Source organism: Conger conger, chromosome 7 (genome assembly GCF_963514075.1).
Source record: "Conger conger chromosome 7, fConCon1.1, whole genome shotgun sequence".
Lineage (NCBI taxonomy): Eukaryota > Metazoa > Chordata > Actinopteri > Anguilliformes > Congridae > Conger > Conger conger.
This window is the reverse complement of record NC_083766.1, coordinates 29,440,700-29,466,591: the sequence shown is the minus strand read 5'-3', so window position 1 is coordinate 29,466,591 and position 25,892 is coordinate 29,440,700. Positions and strand designations below refer to the sequence as shown.

The 25,892-nt window shown below is 40.7% G+C and overlaps 2 protein-coding genes across 2 annotated transcripts; one reads left to right on the top strand and one right to left on the bottom strand.

The window, feature by feature from the left end:
• The first annotated feature begins 472 nt into the window (after positions 1 to 472).
• LOC133133266 (thialysine N-epsilon-acetyltransferase-like) lies at positions 473 to 7,131 on the top strand. The gene is made up of 6 exons (XM_061249368.1): positions 473 to 538; positions 1,924 to 1,975; positions 2,158 to 2,241; positions 2,759 to 2,860; positions 3,004 to 3,035; positions 6,946 to 7,131. Exons 1-6 carry the CDS (start codon positions 473 to 475, stop codon positions 7,129 to 7,131), a joined length of 522 nt encoding a protein of 173 aa, XP_061105352.1.
• A 579-nt stretch (positions 7,132 to 7,710) lies between these two features.
• LOC133133813 (chromodomain-helicase-DNA-binding protein 3-like) lies at positions 7,711 to 23,258 on the bottom strand. Its single transcript, XM_061250050.1, has 8 exons — positions 23,129 to 23,258; positions 22,921 to 23,023; positions 22,284 to 22,416; positions 21,723 to 21,918; positions 21,439 to 21,602; positions 21,023 to 21,149; positions 20,073 to 20,075; positions 7,711 to 12,330 (listed from the first exon to the last, which is right to left on the bottom strand). Exons 1-8 carry the CDS (start codon positions 23,157 to 23,159, stop codon positions 12,227 to 12,229), a joined length of 861 nt encoding a protein of 286 aa, XP_061106034.1. The 5' UTR covers positions 23,160 to 23,258; the 3' UTR covers positions 7,711 to 12,226.
• Between the last annotated feature and the right edge of the window lie 2,634 nt (positions 23,259 to 25,892).

Genomic DNA, 25,892 nt, shown 5'->3' with positions numbered 1-25,892 from the left:
AGTGAACAGTGGGGGACAGAGCCAAATACCTTAATTGTATTTGAGATAACTATTAAGTAGAATGATGGCAGAAAGGATTTCCTATCCATAGTGAAATGGAGCTGGAGATCTAATGACACGACAAACATGATTATGGGACAATTCTACAAGGAAATAGTTTCCATTATTTATGTCATGGTTTGGCAAAGGGCGGATTCAAGCCGTGGTGACCATCGTAGGGCTCTACACCTACACACGGCTGGCCCCTTGCTGTGAGGCGGCAGTGCTACCCACTACACCATCCGTGCCGCCTTCAGCAACCTTGTGTGTCCACTTATCTACAAAACAGGTTTACCGAGTTACAGTAGCTGGATCAATGCCCTCAATAAAACCAGATTCCGGGTTTTTAGAATAATGCACTCTGGGCTACATTGCTCAGCATCAGTTAAAATAGCTATTAAAGACCTGTGTTTTATGAAGCCGGAGCCTGAATATGGATTTCGCTGTAGTACGCGCCGCCAAGCAAGAAGATTGCAAAGATGTGTCTAGAATGATTATGGTCAGCGAGCCAGAAAATTGAATGAGTTGTGAGGTGAAATGCGCTTTCTCTCAACCTATCCCACAGACGACGAGAAGTAAACATTGTGTAAAGGTATGACTTCAGTTGCGTCTTCTTGCATTGGGGATTTAGGTCTGTTCAATAGCATATGACTAACGTTACATTTTATACATATTACTGTATTACTGTGTTCTTCTGGGTGTTTCATGAAGACCTGAAAAACATTCAATTTGCCTATTAAGGTTGTGAAATTTCCTGCAGCTGCCGTGACACTGCGGCATCTTTTTAGGATGGGCCCCGGTCCAAGATTTTTTTACGGGCCCTTCCTCTGACAAAAAACGCGCGCGCGCACACACACACACACACACACACACACACACACACACACACACACACACACAGCACCGTTAGACAGATATTTAACAGACAATACTTTAGATTTTATTTGGCTCATGAGTAACTTTGGTTATTGGGACACAGGCTACTTTGTTTGCGATATTCACTGAATGGATTTTTTTACAATTAAAATATTAATTAATATATGAAAATAATTAGCTTTTGTTTTACCTTTCAAGTTGTCATTTTTATTAAAATTTTTTACTATTTTTATATTTATTGCAGGTACTTATTATGGACATAACTCCTCCTCCAGTTGATAAAACTAAACGGACCTATTTGGTCGCTTCCTCTTTGTTAAGGGATACAATTTATACCTTCTATATCATTTTTACATTACATTACTGGCATTTGGCAGACGCTCTAATCCAGAGCGACGTACAAAATGTGCTACCTGTACAACAAAGTGCTACCTGTACAACAAAGTGCTACCTGTACAACAAAGTGCTACCTGTACAACTGTTATTTTTTATTTTTTTTAAACAAACAAATAAACCAACAAACAACAAAGCAAAAGTGACCAAACTTAACTATCCAAACACTGCTTACCTAGCCAACTAAAAATACCGATACACAAAGTAAATCACAGAAAGACAACAATTAAGGTTCATATCATATAAAATATTCCATATGAAAAGGTAAAGGAAGAGTAGACACAATTTGGAAATGTCTGATGCTTGAATCTATTAATTAAGTGAAGTATCTTTGTGTCCGAGTTCATGCTGTATCCCAAATTATCTAATGTGGTATCCCACAGGGAGGGATTACCATTTTGGTAATGTGATTTGTGATAATATAGCAATTTTGCCTGTATATATGAATTGCTAAGAAATGTGGATGTGGAATTTGCAGTGTTATGGGTATCTTAACTGGTGGTGAGGGCAGACTTCATTAGTAAAAAGTGTCCCAAATTTTACCCTATGGTGTAGTTGATTTTATGCTGCTTCAGATTCATTTTAAATATTTCTAAACTTTATTTCTCGTCACAGGAGTTGGCCGTATATATGAATATGCCAAACCAGGTGAAGATTTCACATAAAGGTATGATATAAACAAGGTGAAATGTCTTGAAAGTAATTGGGCCCCAGAGGTGCTATGTAGAATCATTGATCTCAAAGTCAGTGGCTGATTTTGCTTGGGGTGATGGAGTTCTCATGGTGATCTATCAAGGAATAGGACCATCTAATTACTACATGTCTCAATTTCTCGATCAACCCTTTTAGAGCTGGAACAAGATGGCTTTTCTGAAATCCCCTTCTTTCACTGCCTTGTTGCAGAGGGCCCTGAGGAACACAAGAGCAAAGAAGGTTTTCTTTTAAAGATTTAAATGTATATTCTGACAAATTATTTAATTATAAATCTACCAAGCATTCACATTGGTTCTCATAGCGCACCCAAAGACCTTCATACCCCTTCTCCTCAACCCAAAATAGTAAGATAATAAATCGAAGACTAAATGCAGTATTATTATTTAAGGCTAGAGGCTGGCACACAGTGGCTGATTCATATAAAGATACATTTACAGCTTCAGTAGGTACAAAATTCTCTGGAAGGCCTCTAAATAAATTTCAAAAGTAGATTTAGTTCTGTGTACAGAGCATGTCCTCTGTTCCTTGGCATTGCCAAAATGCTAATTCAAAACAACAGAGTAGAACTTCATTATCCCTCATGGGGAGTTCAAGGCATCAATAACTGCATTGGAGCATTGAAGTACTGTACAGACTGTATTGTTTTTCTGGTTTTAATCTTGATTCCTGGCTGTGTTTTCTCTATTACGGGTTTATGAGGAAAATGAATTGACAGTGTCTTCTTGATTTCATTCAGGACATACAACGGTGGGGTATGCCTTATACTTTTATACCTACAGCACATGGAAAGGACGGGCAGTGTATTTGGAGGACCTTTATGTGATGCCAGAATTCAGAGGTGTGTGCTTGTGTTTGTGTGTATCAAAAAGATGAAAGCCTGCTTTCGTAAATAAATTTCGTAATAAAGGTGCACCTTGGTGCACACAGGTAATTTCACAGAATAGTTTTGAACTCACATTCATCTCTGTTCTAAATCTGCAGGGAAGGGCATTGGAAAAGCACTACTAAGCAAAGTGGCTGCGATTTGTATCTCCTGTGCACTGTTTTTACATCAGGAGTATCTGACTGTATAGTCAGAATGGAATAAAGAGTTGCATTCAGTTTAACATTATTCGTTCTTGTCATGCCATACAACAAACGAAGAGTAGAAAAGTAGTAATGATTGTACACAAATACATACTTGTGTATATATGTGGAATCACCCAAACAGATGTGATTTATGTCACTGATACATTCCATAATTGGAGCCATTTTTACTAGTGGTGTGAAAAAAATATTTGCCCCCTCTCCAATTTCCTCTATTTTTGCAAATAGATTGAAGATTATTTGCAAACAAAATTTAATATAAGACACTAGATGACCTGGATAAACAGAAAATACACTTTTTAAAATGAGAATTTCATTTATTGAAGGAAAAAGGTTATGAAACACCTATATCGCCCATGTGAAAAAGTAATAGCCGCCCTAAACTTAACTTGTGCCACCTTTAGCAGCAACAACTCAAAGGAGACCGCACTCCTCTCCGTCAATGAGTCCCTTCAGGCTGCACGAGCAACCTCTCTCTCCTCTGTCCTGATCCTTCTTGACCTCTCTGTGGCGTTCGACACGGTCAACCACTCGATCCTCTTCGCCTTAGAACGGAGGGGTCTTGTTGGTGTATAGGTCTTGATAAGGGATTGAATACAGTCTCCTCGTTTTGGCTCTATACACCACCACTGTAGGGTCGGGGACTGGCGGAGAGCCAAGAACGACCAAGGGTAATCCCTTTAAAACGAACATGTTCGCCACAAAACTCCAGAAGGATTACGAAACAAAAAAATGTCTGGAGACAACTCCGACCAAAATAAAAGGAACAGCCCAAAAACCGGCTACCAGAAAATAAAGCACCCTCGAAAACCAGGGCGAACAACCCAACGAAAAGGAGTGCTAAAAGTGAGCACCGCAACACCCCGGACCGGGGACAAAATAAAATAACAACCTAGTATAAAAGACTAGGCGAGAAAACAAAGAACCTTGAGTCGCAGCTCAGGAAAAACACAAACCAAAAATACAGATACCGGGGACAACGTCCCTCGCCCGCAAGCTCACACGAGCTGTAAAAGAAAAGAAAACAGAACAGAACCTTACGGAAGGCGTCAGCCGTGCACACAGCACCAGCTAGCTGAGCGTCCTCCTTACCCTATTTCTTTTCTTTCTTATTTCTTTTAAAATGAGACAGAAAACCCAGAACCTGCACGATACCTGACTCATCACAGACAGAGTCTTACCGCGTGCATACCGGCTTGGTATCAGAGCGAACAGTGAACACCAAAGCGCCGACGGAATGCCAGCAAGCGCTTTAAATACCCACCGGAGGTAGGCTCCCCTGGCACTAATGAGGGCCAGGTGAAAATAATAATAAGCCCCTGGTGGCCACACCCGGTGTTACCTCCCAACCCTGACAACCACAAATGGATTTGAAATGAAACGAACAAGATATGCTTTAACTGCAGACTTTCAGCTTTAATTTGAGGGTATTTACATCCAAATCAGGTGAACGTTGTAGGAATTACAACAGTTTGTATATGTGCCTCCCACTTTTTAAGGGACCAAAAGTAATGGGACAAACTAACAATCATAAATCAAACTTTCACTTTTTAATACTTGGTTGCAAATCCTTTGCAGTCAATTACAGCCTGAAGTGTGGAACACATAGACATCACCAGACGCTGGGTTTCATCCCTGGTGATGCTCTGCCAGGCCTCTACTGCAACTGTCTTCAGTTCCTGCTTGTTCTTGGGGCATTTTCCCTTCAGTTTTGTCTTCAGCAAGTGAAATGCATGTTCAATCGGATTCAGGTCAGGTGATTGACTTGGCCATTGCATAACATTCCACTTCTTTGCCTTAAAAAACTATTTGGTTGCTTTCGCTTTTTTTACATCTTGTGGTGAACCCTCTGTATTCACTCTGGTGAAGGCTTCTCTTGATTGTTGACTTTGACACACATACACCTACCTCCTGGAGAGTGTTCTTGATCTGGCCAACTGTTGTGAAGGGGTTTTTCTTCACCAGGGAAAGAATGGTGGTCTTCCGGGTCTTTTTGTGTTGCTGAGCTCACCGGTGCGTTCTTTCTTTTTAAGAATGTTCCAAACAGTTGATTTGGCCACACCTAATGTTTTTGCTATCTCTCTGATGGGTTTGTTTTGATTTTTCAGCCTAATGATGGCTTGCTTCACTGATAGTGACAGCTCTTTGGATCTCATATTGAGAGTTGACAGCAACAGATTCCAAATGCAAATAGCACACTTGAAATGAACTCTAGACCTTTTATCTGCTCCTTATAAATTAGATAATGAGGGAATAACACACACCTGGCCATGGAACAGCTGGGCAGCCAATTGTCCCATTACTTTTGGTCCCTTAAAAAGTGGGAGGCACATATAGAAACTGTTGTAATTCCTACACCGTTCACCTGAATTGGATGTAAATACCCTCAAATTAAAGCTGAAAGTCTGCAGTTAAAGCATATCTTGTTCGTTTCATTTCAAATCCATTGTGGTGGTGTATAGAGCCAAAAAGAGGAGACTGTATTCAATCCCTTATCAAGACCTATACACCAACAAGACCCCTCCGTTCTGCCACTTCGTGCCATCTGGCGCCTCCCCCTCGCCACACCTGCACTTCACGCTCACGACTGCTGTCTGTCCTGGTCCCACAGTGGTGGAATGACCTCCCGGTGGATGTCAGAACGGAACGGCAGAGTCTCTGACCTCCTTCAAGCGCAGACTGAAGACTCATCTCTTCAGGCTACACCTTTCCCTCCCTAACTCACCACCATGATTAGCCTTAGACTGTAATGGCACTTATGTATAGATTGTATAGATAGTGTTACTTGTATAGACATTGTTGTTTTTTATTGGCTGTTGTATTGTTGTATTCAGGGTATTCTAGCTGCCAACTGTGGTATGCTAGTTTGAAAGTTGATTGTACTCTTCAAGGGTTCTGATTATCTGTATGTTTACACTAGGACTCGGAACTGTACTGTCCTCTCAGGTCCTCTTAGCACTCATACTTGTGTTTGATTTGCACTTCATTGTACGTCGCTCTGGATAAGAGCATCTGCTAAGTGCCATGTAATGTAATGTAATGTAATGTAACAACTGCAACCAAACGATTCCGATAACTGGAGATCAGTCTTTGACATCGCTGAAGATTCACCAAGCTCTATCCATTTGGTGGTAATGGCTCTCACTGTGGTTCGCTGGAATCCAAGAGCCTTAGAAATGGCTTTGTAACCCTTTCCAGACTGATTTATTTCAATAACTTTCTTTCTCATCTCTTCCGGAATTTATTTTGATTATGGCATAGTGTGCCGCTTGTTGGAACCCATTAACCTACTTCACATTGCTGGAAAGGTTCTTTAAGTGATTTTTAGATTCACCAGGGCTGGCAGTAATCAAGCCTTCAAGTAATCAAGTAATCAAACTTTTTCATACAGGGGCCATTACTGTTCGATAATCTTTTTCCCTCAATAAATGAAATGATCTTTTAGAAACTGTACTTTCTGTCTATTCAGGCTATCTTTTTCTTATATTAAATTTTGTTTGAAGATTTGAAACAATGAAGTGTGACAAATATGCAAAAATTGAGGAAATTGTTCACACCACTGTATGTTTGTTAAGCTATTGGTATAATATCCAGTGGTCCCATGTGGTGGTAGTATAGCATAATATATTTTACTGAAGCAATTTTGGTTATATAATTGGTCAAGAGTAAAATGGCAGTGCCCCACCTGGGAATGAAACATACAACATCCGAGTTGCAAGCCCAGTTCCTTTATACTACACTGCTACCCAGTACCTTGTTCCTCAACCACAAATGTTCACACATCAGTATTCCAGTAAGAAATATGCGCCCTATAACCAGGCTCTTGTGTCTGTTCAGGTGGGTAAGGAACAGCAGTGTGTGCGCCTGCAGTTTAAAGTGCTGGACTGGAGCACTCCGTCCCTGGACTTCTACTTCTCCAAGGGAGCCCAGGACCTGACCGCCACTGAGGGCTGGCACTTACTCCGATTTGACGGGGAAGCACTTGACAGACTGGCGAACGAAGCACCCAAAATGAACCTTTAAGCTCCCTGTCCCCACCGCCATTCCTTCCAATCAAAAGGCTTGATTTCTTTTCTTTCTTTTCTTTAGTGTTCATTTGATCTACAGTGAAGTTAAACATTACACCCTTTCTGTCATTTTAATATAATGACAAAGTAAAACCTCTATGTGTTATTTGTCACACAAGAGATGTATCTACTGTTGGGACATGAGGGTTCGTTAAGTATATCTTAAAGGAGTAACATGGTGGTTGGTCATACTTTCAAAATTTCTAAATTCATATTCTGTGTACCATAAAGTGTGTTAAATGAGTAATTACTAGTGATTTACTGATTTGAACTGTTAAAATCACAAGCTGCAGTGGTCATATTGACAACTGACTGCAATGAAAACTGTCTTTACATTTTTGTCATTGCCTACAATAGCAATTTATCTTTTCACACCAGCTGAGTTTGGGTTGAAAAATGCCCATTATACCCTGAGGATTTTTTTGTTAATTTTCTGAATTGGCTGAAATGAAATGGAATTGGCCTATACTGTAGTACATTGCACAATAAAATGCTTACTGTTATCCGTGTACAGACAATACAGTCACCACAACCATTTGTTCATTTATGTTGATTTTATTACAAACAGAAAAAGAGACTCATTATAGACGTTTCACTGTCACTTGATTGTTCTACACCACAACGCTCACAGTGACTGATATCAACAAATAAAAAATGAAGAGGGAGGAGGACACACTTGAGAACATTTTTTAAAAAGTGCTTCATTTGACAAGTTACTCTAGTGTGGAGCTTGCAAAAACACATGAAAAGTGCTGCCAAATTATTTCAGGCAGAACACTTGAAATGATAGCTTTTGAATGCTTGATGAGCAAAATGACAGTTAAATACCTCCTAATTCATCAATACCATCTCGGTTGAATAATTCTCAGGGTACAAAAGATTTAGTTAATTCCACTATGAAATACTGGCATAGGGTTTAAAAGCAAACTGACATTAATACGCATTCACCCTGTCACAATCTTTCTACTGAATTAATGTAAATACCCCAACACAGAAACAGATTTCATCTAAAAAGAAATTTGCAGTAGATGTGTCCAGCATGGAGTGAACCCAGTTGATCACTGTTTGATTACACGGGGGTTCGTTCTCCTATATATTAACTCACAAGCCCCAAATCTAGAAAATGTATTCAATTGAAGTGTTAATTTACTTGGAGAACTTGTCTCAGTAAATCCATACCAATTCTATTAATATTGTTTAACTATCAACTTTTGGAATTTTTGTTGCAATAAAATGTAGAAAATGCAAGAAAGCACAACAAACCAGGCTTAAATTAGCAAAGAATGTCACAGAATTCATAAAATGATTAATAATCTGAGCTGATGAGAAAGAGAAGGTTGAGGGGGTGATAGTGGAGTGGTAGAATCAGCTTATTAGAAAACTGATGGAAGGTTGTAGGGAAAATAATAATTACTTTTAAAAAAAGTTTTAAAGTAAATATCAGCATGTTCTAAAGCAGCATCTTAAGTAAAACTGTAAGTTTAGAGTTGTTGAACTGCCCCGAACCAAAATACCAGTTTTTACTCAGTCACAAGCAATAGGGCCTCTCAACAAAACCTCATTCAACATTTTTGACTAAAACCACTGTCCTCCTGTGTGTTATTGTATTTTCATTAGGGCTGTCAAACAATAAAAAAAGTGCTTGATGGTAGTTTTCTGTGATTAATTGTAATTTAATGTTTTTAATTTCCTCAAGTTAAAACCTTATTAAAGCGCATTCCATTTTAAAATACTACAAAGAAAACAAAGAATAAGTAGAATTCAAATAAGTAATACACCCATACATTCAGTAAACTGCCAGGCCACATGCAATTCAAAAAAGCCAGACTGGAGTTTTGCTGGTTGTGGCTGGAATATAGCAGACTCAAGAAAAGGTGTGGCCTGAAAATGATGGTGCACAGGCTGAAGGTGGGAGCTTGCAAAATGGGTTTTGATTTTGTCTGTCTTCGTTGTTTTTATACAATGAAATAAGTATAACAAAATCAAAGAATAGTTTTAAAATAATTACTGGAATTGAATGTCATATTTTTTCATTTCTGCAGCACTTTAGGAATAAAGACATTAAATAATGGAATTACTTCCCACTTTTGTCTTTAATATTTAGTGCATATGGTATGTAATAATGAATATGAAGGAAATAAACTTTGCCAAGTCATATAACTTCTGCAGCTATTTTAATAGCTAACTGTTAATAGTATGCCATTACAATGGTACTGGGGTAGAGTTAGCTCCTCCAGGCTGGAATACGCTTTCCTTTGAGAAAGTTCCTTTGACCAAAGCACCCATTACAGCTGTCTTGATAAAATGATTCCCAGGTTTGGTGCTGAGCCCTGGTGTGATGCTGCACTACATCAGGGGAATGCAAAAGTGTTGCAGAGGAACTCAAAAGTATTAGAAAGTAAATGCAAAACAATGTGATTTAAAAATTTCTCCCACAGGCTCAGATATCTTCCTATGGAGAACACGCAAAACATGCATGCTTTTGAAAATGAGGATTGCATGAAAAGACTGAATGTGTCAAACATTTTAAAGAAGCATTTAAGCTTTGACAGCCCTAATTGTCAAACATCCATGTATTTTGTAGACCAGTGGTCTGTTTCACGAAGCAGAATTACTGAGCTAGCCGGATAACTGCACACAGTAAAACCCAGAACAGCTCTTTTTACTTCAGTCCATGTTCTGGATTTGAAAGGGTTCCTGGTTTTACACACTGCAGCTATCCAGCTAACTCAGTAATCCTGCTTTGTCGAACAGGCCACACAAGTCTGCAACCCTAGTTCTGGATGGGCACAGGATCTGCTTGTTTTTGTTTTCACTTAAATTTTAACTTAAATTTCCAAGAAAGCAAATGAGTTACCTAAAATCAGCTGCTTTAATGGATCAATTCAGTGCTGAGTGAAAACAAGAACCATAGGACCAGAACCATGGGTTCTAGACTATTGTGGCTTACAGTAAAAAAATATTCCACTTAATTGGGATAAGATTGGAGGTACCAGTACACACATCATAAATCAGATTAGAGCACCTCTCCCACAAGCCTTAAACCAAAAATGAAATCTTTTACAGGAACTAAGGATGAATCTTTAGGGAGCCTCAGAAAAAAACAGCAGTATTCAATAAAGGATGCACAGTTGTTTACACAATATATTTCCCCATGAGCTCACGACCGATTTAGTGTACATGCGTCAGAACAGAACTGCAGTGAAGAGGCATGTGAGACCAGGGTCTTCAGTGTTGACCATGTGGATGTGTCCTCTGTACAGTGATGCTTTGTTTCCACTGCGTGGCCTCAGCAGACTACGGTGCAGCCTAATGTTAAAAATAACCAGCGCCAACGGGTCACTGCAGGCAGGTAATCTGCTCCACTGCCACAAGGTGGCACCGGTGAGCAGACTCAGAATTAGGAGAATGTGTTTCAGGTCCTCTCAGCAGGGGAACAAAAAACCTCAATAGCAATCCTGGTTCATTTAGAGGGCAACTAAAATTGGGGATTTTTTCATATAGCCCCGCTTTCACTATTTTTTGAGTAACACAAGTGTAAAGTGGGTTGTCTGCAATGACAAGTCTGAGGGAAGAACTGACAGGCCTTGAAATGTCACAGAGATGCGCGTGTACCCAGAACCTGGAAAAGAAGGTTCTGGATGCACTCCACCCACCCACCGACACTCCCTGTCTCATCACATATCCTCCTGAGACTCAGCAGAAAGAAGTACTTTCATTTTCTGACAATACTGGATGGTACAGTCAATTTATTTCATTTCGATTGAATGTCCATTACAGTTTAGATTTCAGCACAGGAAATATATGGTTCTCGCTAGAGAAGACCAGAGACTCAGGTCCTGTAGAAGGGACAAATAATAATTGCTTGGCTGTAGGAGGATATGGAAAAAAGCAGTGATTATCAGTGGACAGAATGCAAATATGCATTTGATTATCCATGCACACTCGTCACCTTACCTATATGTGGTAATATTTGTTGTAAAGAGTGACAAAGTTGCTCTTTACTTCTAGCATGCAGGAAATCTGGACAGAGAAGTGCCCTCATGTTTCTCAAAACCAAGCAGCACGTTAAGAAAAAGCAATCTTATTTTAAAGGATACAATTGCTGTATGCAGTAATTTCTGTGTAATCCTGGACAATCCCGAAATGTATTTGTTTTTGGAGAGACTGGTTTCCTGGTTTGCACCAGATTTTGAAAAAACTGTAATGGAATCGTAGGAGGTGCTAGAAGTAGGAATAAGGTACACTATTCATGCAATATGGAAGCGGTCTTTTCACAAAGTGAATGTGTGTGTTTGTTCTGCAGAAAATGTACAATTATTGAGTTTTTTGCGGCTGTTTAGAGAAATAAATGATACAAAATATTTTACAGGTATAAGCAAGTCCAGGAATGGTTGTATTCTTACATGTACCATTAAATAAACAACTTCTATAAACCTAAACATAAGGGAGTTTATTTCCAATCCAGTTAAGATCTGGTGGGGAGGGATGGGAGTACCAAAGAGTACCGTTGGTTGCAAGATTGTGTTTAAGATTAAACATGTTAGCTATGAAACAGTGAAAGTCTTCATGTTAGAATTAAGAATGAAACCAAGTTTTGAAGGACTACATCAATGCATGCTGACATTATTCATGTAAACCATTGTTTAACATATTACTGTGTATGGGTGTGTTTTTCACCTGACTGGGGTCTCTTCCCCCAAAGTTGTGAGTGGTGAAGCAGTCAAACTAGGCTGCTAACTTTATTATGTAAGTGTTGTATCTGTACAGCGATTGATCATCTTGTCTGTGTGGAGCCTACACTGAGATCTCTCTGATTGATTTGAGTACCAGGGTCGGCTGCTCCAGGGAGACCTGGGTTTTGTTTAAAGCATAGGCCTTCTTGCAGCTGCCAAGATCTGCAGTTCATGAGTGAAAAGGTTTTGTGTCTGTACTGCATGTCAGGAGTGCGTTGTGTGACAGTGACGGTGGCGGTTAGTTGTGTGCGTGAGGGCGTGTGTGTGTGTGTGTGAGTCTGTTTGTGTATGTGTCTTTGAGTGAGGGACCTGGACTCAGTCATCAATGCAGATCACCTCTCCACTCCTCTGCTCCCTCCTTTCCAGCAGAAATTCTCCCTCCCTCTCCTTCTTCATCCCCATGGGGGTGCCGTTCAGCACTGTGAGAGAGCGACAGAATAAGAAAGACAGGCTAACATACAGAATGACACAATCACTGCAAACTAACTGTTGTTTTACCTCCTTTTTTTCCAACAATATCAACAAAAGGAACTCCCAGGAATAAATAAAGCAGGAATGATACCAATGATGTGTGCTGTGGAACAGCTGTGATACTTCCTTTAATGTGCAAGCTTACATTATACATTAATAATAACATACTATATATAAAAAAAAGAATAATGTAAAAAATAAACTGTCAAGTTTGTTGTATGCTGTTGGGGTGGGCATGGAGACTCATGGGTACACAACACACAAACAGGTGCTCCAACATCAGCTAAATCACATGGCTATGCCAATTGGAGTTTAAAAGACGTACTTGGGGGACACAATAGCACACCTGTTAAAGGCTTACCATGTAAAAAATCTAAATGGCAGTGCATGACTTTATCAGGTTATATCAGCATTAGAGACATTGAGGTATGTGACACCAAGATGACATGAAAACTGCAGCAGCATTTGTGGACAGATATGAATTGAAGACAGACACATACAGGATAAACATACATTTTCCTCATTTGAGGAATTCTGGTTCAAACTTCAAGTTACTGACTGATATTTTTGTTTTAGCATTTGATTTGTATTATGATTATTGTTATTATTATTGCTCGGTGTCTAATATGCTTTTGGCTTTTAGTGTTGGAATACACAAACTCACTCATAGCAGAAATGGCTGAGCCTTTGGTCTATTTCAAATGAAAAACAGTATTCTAACAAAAAACAGCATATTGTACCATAATAAACTGACATCTAGACATCTTGACAAGGGGCCTCATTTATAAACGTTTTTACATACAGACATGCGATAAATATCAAATAGATTTGATTGTATCTAAAAATTGACGCACAAATTGCGATACATAAAAACTGAAACTGATGTGAAAATGTTCTTAAAGGATGTGTATCAGGTTTTACTTGTGGCTATGCCATTAAATAGGATATTGCAGCTACTGTATATGTGTAGGCTTGGGGGGGAGACAGAGTGTGCCCAATATTTATAAATGAATTGGTATCTAGACCTGCTAGCATCTTTGTGAGATTTGACATCTGACTAGGTGGTCCTACGGTGTATCTCCCCCAAAGTTGATGGCAGCCATTGTGTTAACATTGTGTGTAAACTGTTATGGAAAATAGAAAAGCCAAATAATAATATTAATAATAAAAAATAAAACAAATCAATACCTTTATGGTTTTAAAGCTTAAAATGAACGAGCAATTTAAAAACATCACATTTCATAATGACTGATACACAGAAATGGTAGTTGGGAGCGGAGCTAAAATGAGAGCAAGCAACAGAAGACTTGTATTGACAACTGTCAATGACAACTCCATTGAAATAAAATAATTTTAACAAATATTAAGCTGTGCAATATGTATAACATTAATGTATAACATTAACACAGTCGTAAACTATCAAAACATAAAGCAAAAGAAAAATATAAAATGGCAATAAATCCATTCTACATCACATGACAGTGGTTTAGCAGGGAATATATAGCAGAAAACCCAGTCAGATAAGGATATTTAAGTTCACTGGGTGGAGTTCATAGCCTCGTTCATAGTTTTATCCTGATTTCTGATTTATAAATTGGTCTTTTTTAATATAAATTGATCATTTTTGGGACATTTATTCGTGTGTATGGACATTTTGTAAATTGTTTGTAGGAACATTTTAGGAAATGGTCTTACGTTCACATTTAGGATGAATTCCAAGATGATTTTATAAATGAGGCCTATGGAATTTAAGAAAACAGCTGCTTGTTTTCCCTAATTTCACACATCAAAAAAGACCAAAAGATGGGAACCTCATAAAAAATAATTAATCTAGCTGCAGTAAGGTTCTAACAGACTTGTATGTAAATGTTTTAAGCTAACAGGGCAGTCAATGAATAAGTGTCTCAAAAGGGCTGTTTTTTTTTGCACTCAATTTAAATTAAGGGACGTTCCAACAAAACTGCTCACCGAAGAGTTGTACAGAATTATTGTAACCTTAACGTGTAAAATGGAGTCTGACTGCAACCCTGGTCCTGAAAAGCAACTAGGGTCTGCTGGGTTTTTGCAACTGATTCAGACCCAAGAAAGTGAAGTTAACTCTGTAATCAGTTGCTATAACTGAATTAACCAATTAAGTGCTGAGTAACAACAGAAAAAGCCTGCAGTTCTCCAGGACCAGGGCTGCAGGCCCCTACAGTAGAGTGACTGCCAGACATCAGAATCCAGGTTGTTTCCATGCCCCCAAAACACATTAAAGAACTGTCCTTCCACCAAACAATAATTTGACAATAGAAATAACAGGGCCACTTTAAATACATCTTGACGAGTCACCAGGATAACAAACCAGAAATACCAACAGCCCTAAGCATTCTGAGTAACCAGCGTACACTAAGGTGCCATTGCATAAATTAGACAAGGGGAAACTGCCTAGGACTATCAGTATGTCAGGACACATTAACATATCAGCATAATGAATGACGGATATCTACTGACCCATGCTCAACAGACCCTGTTACACTGGAGTCTGATTAAAGATATACCACATGAACAGCTCCAGGACAGTAGGACGGCATTGCAAAGTAGTTCAGGGTTGCTCCCTTTCATTTTTAAATGGTATTTTCCAAAAGTAATTTGATGTACTCTCATCAAACTACTGCAACAGATGATTAAATTTCAGTGTTTCACATTGTCAAATGCTGTTGTTTCGCATGAAGGTTTTAATCTGATCCACAAATTCTACCTTGTCATACTTCTAAATACAGTACTGCTGTTTGTTCTTCTGCTGGTTACTTCCCAGACAACGTTTAGGTAATACTTTACTATAGGTGGGAAATGTATAGCCTTTATAAAACCATTATATGCATTCATAGGCATGGGATAAAGGGTCACAAACACTTTTCATAAACATACATACACATGGTTACCACCAGCCCCTATATACACATCACTCATAGCCCATGTGTCTCACACTCTTCCCGATTGGCAAGGATACTCAAGGAATATTCAGGCTTTGACATGTAGAATCCTATTAGGATGAGCCCCGTTGTCTCCTGCTTGCTTCAAACACCAGGAAAATAAAAACGATTTCAGTCATATTACATTGACTGATTGTGCCCTGATCACCAGAGCATTTGGGTAGCTTGGCTTGATGTAACAGATCCCTTGAAGGGTAACAGTTACCTACAGTAAAGTGTACATACCACCAGGTAAAATGAGGGCAATGTGAACAGAGTGTTGCTACAGTTTCTTTGGTAAAACATATACTGCATGTATATATCTCTTTTTGAAGGTTTTTCCATAAAGGTTTAGAGAGCAGGCATTCTACTTCTTGCCTGTGAAAATGTTGCATATTGTATAAAATAGTGAACAACACACGACAGTTTACATATACACATCGCGCGCACACACTGTAAGACACGACTTCCTGTAGGGAAGCACTAATGGAGTTATTGTACTTATGATCTGACCAATGTTCCCTCTGTTTGTGTGTGAGTGTGTGTATTTGTGTGTGCGTATGTGTGTGTGTGTGCGTGTGCGTGCATACGTGTGTTTGTGTTTTAAGCCTGGTTCAGATCAAGAAGACAAGAATGCTGAGTTTTTACTTCTAAAAAGTCTTAGAATGTAGCAAAGACTTCACAGTCCACATTAAAACAACTATTAACAAATTAAATGACAGGTTTCATAACAAGTTATGACTTGGCTGAGAGGATTCATTTCATCTTTACTCCAGATTTGACATGTTGGGAGCACAGCAGCCATCAGCAGAAGTTCTGCAACCTGGTGGTTCGCACTTTAAATTGCTATTTAAAACATCCATGTTGGCTGATGACTAAGCTTTTTATTCCTTCTACACAAATTCACCAATCATGTTTGCAAGTGTCTGGCTGTAAACCACAGGGCAAGTGAGGTCTGACACATTGAGTCATCCTTCCCTCCCCAGACAGACACTATTTTTATCCCTGTAATGTACTGCATGTGCTACACTTACAACCCTCCCCACCATTTTCCCCACCACCACTCCCGGACTCAACCCACCAAAGTGGCCCAGAGACAGATCTGTTTCTGTTTTTTTTTTGTTTTTTTTTTATCAAACAGGCTTTCTTACGCAAAAGCAGAAGAAAATCAGTTTGCCCTTGGTCCTTCCACTCTAGTGTTCTCCCAACTCAAAAGTCTGACTTCCGGCTTGACCATCCAAGAGCTTTTTTGATCCCTCCAGGTTTAGGTGTGTATGAGCACTTGGAGCACAGCAAGCAGAGAAGACGTGAAGTAAGGATCAGCTGGGTCAGTCTTCAATGGTAAATCCCTGATTCCTGAGCTTCTGTGTAACTGGGTCATCCAGAGATTCCTAAGCAAGGTCATGAAGTCAGGCAGAATCTGCTTTCTGTTGTTCGTGGTTGTTTGAGGAAATTCTGAGGACGTAAAGCTTTGGTAAAGGACGGGCGCATTTCAGGCGCTTGGAGATCCAGGGGGATCTTCCTGCTGTCTTCATTCACTTGGTGTTCTCCATCAGAGTGTTTCTGATCCATTTTAGATTTTTGATTTTATCAGTCTTGAGGAAAAAAAAAGAAGAGAAAAAGATAACCAAGGCTGTATTCTCTCCCGCGGAGCTGGCTGACCCGTGGTGCTGTTAGAGAGAGGAGGAGACAGAGAAGGGGAATGGGGCGCTCCTGGGTAAAGGATGGAGCTGCATTTGGGTGAGGCTGTGGCTCAGTGACAAGATCAAATAAGTCCATCCAGAGGGGGTTATGATCTGGCAGGGAGATGTGTCGACACTGCGCTACCCGGCCGTTACTCTCCTGCTGTCTCTTCCTCTTCCTCTCTACCACCTTTTTCCTCTGCTTTTTTCTCTCCCAGTTCTGTTATTCCTCATTCTCCCTCTCACATCACCCCTCCCTTCCTCTGTCTGTCACTGTAGAAGATGTTTTCGGTCCCCCTTCTCCTGTGCTCTCTCTCTCGCGCACCAGCCCTGTCTTCCCTCCCTTCCTCTCTCTTTCTCTCTCTCTCTCGCTCTCCCTCTCTCTCCATGTCCTAGGGTTTTTTGGGCCTCCCATTTCGTGGCAGGTTTTCCACGGTGTTGCTGAGGCGGTACTTGACGATGATGCTGTGCACGGTAGACTTGGGCATCCTCAGCTCCAGCCCGATGGCCCCTTCCGACCTGCCATCCTTCCACAGGTCCACCACACGTTGGCGCTGCAGGACGTCGTGCTCCTTGGTCTTCAGGAAGGTGCCAGCCTCTGTGGGGGGCAGACAAGTGGCACACTGTAGAGACTGGGAGAAGGGAGCGGAGGACAAAAAAACAAGAAAAAGAAAAATGTTCCCCAAAAAAGCGATTGAAATATGCGGTATCGTTTCCTCGCAACAGCCGCAGGAAAACTGGCAAGATTAAAGATAAAATTCAAGACAAAAGGTTTTTTTTCCAAAAAAGAAGAAAAAAACTTGCCAAAAACGGAAAAACTGTAATTCCCCAATTGGGAAAAATATTGTATGAACATCACTCCAGTGAGGAAAAAAAAGTCATTATTTCAGACGAGGTCAATGTTGGAAAAATAAAACTGACCAGTCAAAGGGCAGCATTAGATTACTGACAGTAATAATAATTTAAAATACAAAACACTCCTGGGAGTCTGATGCAGATCTGTCTCATCACAGAATGAAACGTTTTTTGTTTGTAATGACGTAATTACGTTATCACTCCATGACCGGTAAAAATCAACAACCCAAGATTCAACCCCAGGACCATCAATCCCCAAATTCACACCCCCCCCCGCCCCGCCCGCCCTCCCTTCCTTGCTGTTTAACTGCATGACCATCCTACCTACAAATCTGAATCCACAGGGAATGATTTCAAGTCCAAATCCCTGTGTATAGCTAAAGCTATAAGAGTTTGACAGCAAACTGCTAACACAAGGGAAAGTCATATATACACACCCCTAACACATGCATGGAAGCAGCCAAAAGAACAGAAATTGCACCACAGTCCAAATACTTATGGACGTCACTTATTCTGTACAATTATCTCTTCGAAAAATTATAGCATCTCACTGAAAGACCAAGTTCGCTGAGAGCCTGGTAGTGTGTTTCATCTGCCTACAAGGAAATCTTTAGGATCTTGCAAATACTTATGACATAATCAATCATGAAAGCAGACAGCATATTTTAGAATCAAAATCTGAGATCATGATATCCAAAAAGGACTGCCTGTGCTATAGGTAATTCCGTGGTTTCAACTGTTAAATATCATTTTCTCGTTTCTGTGTCTAATCAACAGGGACTACAGCTTGTATGGTCCCTGTTGATTTGACACAGACAGAAGAAAAGTGCTGCACCAATGTGCAACTTCAATACATGTTTTGTTTCATAAATGAACTCTCATACAGTAGTGCACAGTCAAATATTCACTGCAAAATCAACTCTAATACTTAACTTCAACCTAACTTAACGTAACATAGCGTAATGCAGCGAAAAGGCCATTCAGCCCAGCAATGGTAGCCTTTTCCTTCCACTAAAGTGTACCTACTGCTAAAATTAAATAGTTTCTATCACCGTATCAAGCCTGGTGTTAAAAACCACCCGTGTTTCTGCCCCTCCTGCATGTCCTGGCAAGCTATTCTACACAGTGATCACTCTCTATATACTTCCTAATATCTGTGCGGAATTTATCCTTTGCCAATTTCCATTTATGCCACCTCGTTCTGCTCACCCTGAATAATTACCTGTAGTTCACTTTGTTAATCTCTTTAACGATTTTAAAAGCCTCAATGAAATTCTCCCCAAAGCTTACTAAACTTAAAGAGATTAAGCATCTTGAGTCATTCCTCATGACATCCTCCTCATATCATCTTCCCATCTTATACATGGAACCAATCTGGTTGCCCTTCTCTGAACTCTAATAGGAGTATGTGTGATTCTGCAGTGTAGTATTAAACAGCTTGCTGCTTAGCTTCAACTGTGCATTTTGACTCTTGCCAGTCAGTGCACGCACTACAGGGTGGCAGTGCACGCGCTACAGGGTGGCATTCAAAATGGACAATACCTGATGTTGTCTTAGCTATCAAATACCTGAAAACAGGGCACAGAAAGACCCTTCTCAGCAAGCAAGGTATATTTCACAGCCCATTGGAAGTTCAAACAAGCAGACTGTCTGCATATATCCCGCTAGAATTAAGGGAATGGCAGACATCTCTCCACTGTTTCAAACCCAAAACCTCAATAAAGAAACATTGTTCTTTGATGATAATGTTTTACCTATGCATTTGGTATGTATACAACAGTATTATGTAGCATTATAACCACACATTATTTACACAGTGCCTGAGGCTTAACGGCAGAAGTTTCTGTCTAATCGCAATCATAGCCATACAACGGTAATAATAATTCCACATGTGGACAACCAAAATCAGTACAGTTAACTCCCATCAGAATACATATACACAACAAGAGATAGGAAGGTAATGGTACAAATGGCATGTTATATACGGTGGGTCATAAGTGCAATTAGTGACTGCTCACACTGTGTCAAAAATGTGTTTTTGAATCCACAGCCTTTGAGTTGTAAACCCAGTCCCCAAACAAATACGCTCCACTGCCATTGCAGAACATTTTGGCATAATTTACGAGTGTTCCATTCCTTAAGTGCTGAATACTTCACAATCTGATGGAGTATCTGACAAAGCAGGATTAAGGAGAAAACCAGCTAACTCCTTACTCCAATGCCAGATAAACCCCTCTAGCTTGGATATTGGTACAGTACAAGGGTCAGGGTACCAGTGTGGTACCACCCTCACCGTGTTCTTATTTTCTTGCACATGCACAAATTATATCAAGTCTTAGGCCATTACATTTCTCCACACAACTTTTGGTCCGCACAAACTCTGGGGTCATTCCTGGCCCAACTGTAAAGACCCTATTGCAGATGCTCTTAACCAGAGCAACATAACCAGTTGCCACGGCTTCAGCCTTATTTGAAAATGGTCCCTTTCACATTGGTGCAAACACATTTTATACTAAAGGGCTGCTTGGGCTGGTGTGACAAAACTGAAAACACAATTTATGGCACATAATGAACTGGGAAATGTCCAAAATGTTCAATGGGAATCTTTCAATTAAATGAATTAGCATTTTCATTTCCTAAATTGACCACCAGCCCTGTTGGCATAATAGAACAAACTCCACAACATTACCAGCCTTAGAATAATGTACCCGATATAGTTTCTTAACAGGTGCTTACAAAACAAATTGTCATGAAACCTACTCATTTATATTTTCTCTGTATAAATGACTGGTGCATGAACTGAAACATACTTTATTACTAAATATTCATCAAAACTATACATATATAATTTGAAAAGCATACATTTTGTCAGTTAACATTGAAAAAATCCAGATTATTCCCCATTAAATTCTCACCTTAACCTCATTTGAGATTAAGATCTGATTCAGCATACTAACCTCATATAGTACATGAATAACACAAACGTTATACATGAATAAACCGGTATTGTGCTCACTCATACTGTACTGATCAAGATGCCATTCCGCACATCACTCTTGCATGTAATTAAGGTTTGCACACTGACCTATCTGTAAATTGACCTCACATGTAATTAAGTGTGATTCTCAAGTGTGATTCTGCCCACTGACCTGATATGAAGGACCCAGGGGGCATGTGGCTGTAGTTTGTTCCCCCCAGAGACATGGCGCCTGGTGGGGCAGGGGTAAAGGGTGCCCCAAAATTGTGTGGTGTGGCATATGGTCCCAGGGGAATGGGCTGCACAGAGAGAGAGAGGGAGAGAGGGGGGTACGTACAACAGTCAAGCATCACATAGAATTTCAGCCAACAGTATGTTTATCTAGATGATGTTTGTGCAAAACTGATATCAACCATCTAGTATTTACTAAGTGTGCATACATGTGTGCATACCCTGGCGTTGTGAGTGTGAGTGTTTGGGTGTGTCTACTGGTTTGTATGTGTGTGTGTGTGTGTGTGTGTGTGACTGTGTGGGTGTTTGCATGTGAGTGTATATAGTGTGTGTGTGTGTGTGTGTGTTTATAAGTACCGGGGGTGCGTGGGCCTCATTCCCCTTGTTGGCCAGCCTGCTAAGGATGCTCCTCTCAGACATCTGAAGGCGGGCAGCAATGGGCGGGATTCGGGACAGTGTGGCAGGTAGCCGTGTCACATCTGCCTTCATATCGCTCAGCAGCTCCTCCAGCTGGTTCAACACTGCAATTACAATGACATCCAATCACACCAAAGGTCTCTCTCCACAGACTGTGCAGTTCTAAGAAATAAAAATAAAAATCTTCCGCCTCTCTCATCTTTCTCTCTCCTTCGCTCCCTCACCTTTGTGTAGGACAGCGTTGGCAGGCTTGTTCCCGGCCAGAGACTCCTTGCTCAGGTGTTGGTGTGACTCCGCCAGGCACTCCACCTCCGCGAATCGGGCGTTCAGGGCCATGGCGGGGTGGGTGGGGTCCTGCGTCATGTTCAGGTAGGCCGCCCGGCGCAGCTGCTCCTCGATCACCAATGCCTGCTCCAACAGCTGGAGGGAGAGAGCGCTGCTCTTTCACACTGTGGATTACTGGTAGCTGCCGTACACGTGATTTTAGCTTGATAGCTACCCTGAGAAAGTCAAATAAATTGTGTCATTGTGTCATGTGGTCTTCCATCAAGCCCTGACAATTATTAGTATTACCTTGATAACCTTGTTTATTTTAATCCTCTGTTATAAGGTTCGACTAGACTGGTCATCTACACCTAGTCCCTGAACCACTGTGCCAACAAGCTCTGAAACTGGTCCTTAGTTGTATAATTGCTTACATTCCTTTAACTGCTTACCACTATTACTACCAACAGGGACATTGGCAGTAACATTAGACACTGGTCTACTCTTGAGTTTCATTTCACCTTGAAACGGCGAGCCAGGAACTTGTTCTTCATCTCCAGGAAGTTGCCTTGTTTGCTTGGGGTCTTGAATGGCTCATTGACGATGGCAAACTGCACGTCATTCTGTATGTCCTGCCAGCGAGCGTATCCATGACTACGGGGAGTCAAGGACAATAACCACTAGCATGGGAGGCAGTAAGGGGGGGGGGGGGGGGAGCTGGGGGCTGGGGAAGATTGCAGGTAGTAAAGATACTTCAAATAACTTTCCTCTTAATTTAGCAGTGGATGTAAACACATATGCTATGCAGAGGGCACTGCTTTTTTGCCATTTTTATCAGTATTTTATTATACTTGTCCCTAACAAATAAATTCATATATATGCCCTAATGTTTAAATTCAAGGGATAGTTAAATTTCTGGTGTTGTTTCCATATTATTTCAGTTTTAGTGTATGGTTTCAACTGGCCCGGACAGTATTGCAGAAATGTTAACATTTGTGATGGCTTGCGAGCTCATTGAGAGGGTGTCTACAGCATTGTCATAAATGTGAAATGAACCGTGAAATGAACTGTGAGTTGAATTAACACTAAAAGTGGTGCAGTGTGTAGACTTTTAAGAGAAGAGGTCATCTGTAGCGGTGTTTAAAAAGGATACAGCACGATGCTGCCAGCAGCCAATAGTCATGCCTTCGGTGCCAGATCTCATTCACCTTCCCTGAGGATATCGCTGCCCGCTCCTCGTTCTGCCACAGGGCGTGCAGCTCTGCGGGGAAAGTGGATATAGAGAAGTCCAAAACAGGAAAATTAACATTGAAAATAAAAATCTAATCCAAACCACATGCTGTGCCATTTGCGACAAAACAGTTACCGGTGAATCCGCCATCAGCAATGTTGAACATGAAGCGTGGACGTTCTGCTTTCCCATTGGTCCCTCTGGGAATTTCCTCTTTGTAACCTTGCCATCCTTCCCAGCATCCTTTTCACCCTTCACTTCCTCTGTGAAAAGGCAGACATTTGGATGGCAGGTATGCTGTCCGGCAACTTACACCTTGGCAAGGCATACCCACACATCCACAGCAGTGTTTGGCACGTTTTTAGTAGTTTAACTTCATAGCATATTTGTCAGGAGCAATTTAGCCTTTTAGCTACATATGCTGGCAGGTGTCAGTGCAAACCTGGTCCTGGTCTGCTGTTTTGGTTTTACCTTAAAATCAACCAGTTGAGATATAGCAGGATATAGAGAGCTGGGTGTGTAATGACCTCCTTTAACTGATAAGTTAAGTGCAAAGTAATGCTGAAACCTACTCTACCCTGTGGCCCTCCAGTGTACAGGGTTGCAGACCTTGCACTATGGGGTCTGGTTTCTTTTCATATAACACTAAACACAGATTCTGTATAGAAGAATAATAATGATAAAGCCTGTCTCCATAATGCTACCGTGTTACTACTGTTGAGTAACACAATTACAGTTGATGAATGACCAGAGAGCAGGGGAGAAGGTGATGGTCACTCACCTTCTTGACATCAGAGGGCAGGCTATCCTCCTTGTTTTTGCCACCTGCTTGTTTCTGAGACACCGACTGACTCCTCACTAGTTTCCTCTGTTGTCTTTTCTCCTCCTCTTCTACCTTTTCCACCTCTGCAATAACAGTCAAAACATCCTCAGTTCACCTGCCTATTTTATTCACTTGTGGGGAGTTTAGCATAACTTCTGCTACACTTCTGGAACAGTTTAACATAATGGCCAGGGAAGAGTAACATGGATAAGAGGTCAGCTAAATGCATATATTTTCTGTTTCTGTATTCAAGCTGCAGTGGTTTGGTACCTACCTGACTGGCACATCTAGGTACCAAAAACATGGAAGAACAGAATAAGGGATGAGCCATCCTTGCTTCTGAGCACCCAACAGGATGCACTGTGTATCATTTATTTAACCTTTTTTTTGGCAACCGACTTTGAGTTTGCGTGGGACTGACCTCAATCTTCTATAAGGTTTGAGGATAGAATTAGAAATTTTCCCTTGACATTAATAGGAACTGGGCTATTTAAGCAAGAATTTTTGTACAAGGCCTTGAATAGATTAAGGATAGGCGTGTCTGGATTAGTGCTTATCTTTCATAATGTCCTGTGAGTCATGGAAACAGACAACTTGATATATATATATACTATATATATACAGTACTGCGCAGAAGTCTTAGGCACCCTAGACTTTATTATATAGATTTATGTTTATGTTTTTGTGTTATAAAAGTACACATTTGAGATCTTCCAATATTCATTTTCCAAAAGATTGAATTTACAGAGACATTTTTGTATTTAATTTTAAAAGGAACACATTACTGTCAGCAATTGACTACTTTTTACATAAAAACTTGATCAAGGCTGTCTGAGATCAGAAGCAAGCTTTTTTTTACATTTTATCACAATCTAGAAAGTGCTATTTTTCTGCCAGGAGAAGCGGTCGGCAACCACAAATAGAAATCAGTGGTCAGGTATGCTATTACTCTGCAGCAGTACCTTGATTCTCTTCTTCTCCAGCAGAGGGCGCTGTATCAGAGACTGGCTTCTCAGCATCAGTAGGGCCCCCTTCTCTTTGTTCTCCTCGGCTTCCTCTCCTCCTGCCCTGGGACCGGGGAGTCTCCTTGCCCTCCTCCTCTGTCACGCCAGGCCCTTCCTCTGCGTCAGGTTTTTGGCTGGAGGGTGAAGCTTGTGTTGCGTCCTTTATGGTGGTCGAGGGCTTAATAGAGAAGTGTGACATGTTGTACATGTAGTTTCACTTATCTACAGGGACTGAGTCTGTGCTTAAGCATTAAGCGCTAGAGCAAAGGTACATATGATCCAAAGTGTAAGGCTGAAATTTAGGCATGTCTATATAATTTAAAGTGGCCACTGAGTGTATATTATTATTTAAAAAATATTAATAATGGCTATTATTATGAATAATATTTGTAGTAATAAAAGACATGATAGTTTAATATGACATCATTTATTATTGTTATTATAATAATTATTATTATTATTATAGCCAAAGATTCAAACCCAATAGCCACCATTCCAGCGTTACGGCAGTGTAGTCTATGATCTTGTACCTCTGCAGGATCTTTGCTTTCACTGCTGTCCTTCTCACTCTCCTCCTTCTCCTTTTCCTTCTCCTTCTCAGCCTCTCGCTCTGGCTGGCTCTCTCCCTCCTTCATGGCCTCCTTTACGTTCTTTTCCGATTTGTCAGGTGGGGAGGGTGTAGCTGGAGGAGGCCAAACAGGTCAGATTCTGATCCATCTATAGAGCCCTATCAATCTGTATATGCTCACTTGGTGCAGGATATATATGTGTGTGTGTGTGTGTGTGCATGCAAGTGTCTGTGTATCTGTGTGTGTGTGTGCATATTAGTGTGCACATCTGGGTGTGTGTGTGCATGTTAGTGTGTGTATCTGGCTGTGTGTGTGAGTGTGCATGTGTTACCTGGGGTAGAGGTGCAGGGGGTGGTGTTGGTGCTGGGTTCAGGTGTGGAGGTGGTGGTTTTGAGGCCGGGGGACGATGCTCGAGAGGACTCCATGCTGACTAACGGCTTCAGCTCAGGTAGGCTCCACTTCCCATTGATGTGCTCAAACTCCTGCACCTGCACCGGGCCCCA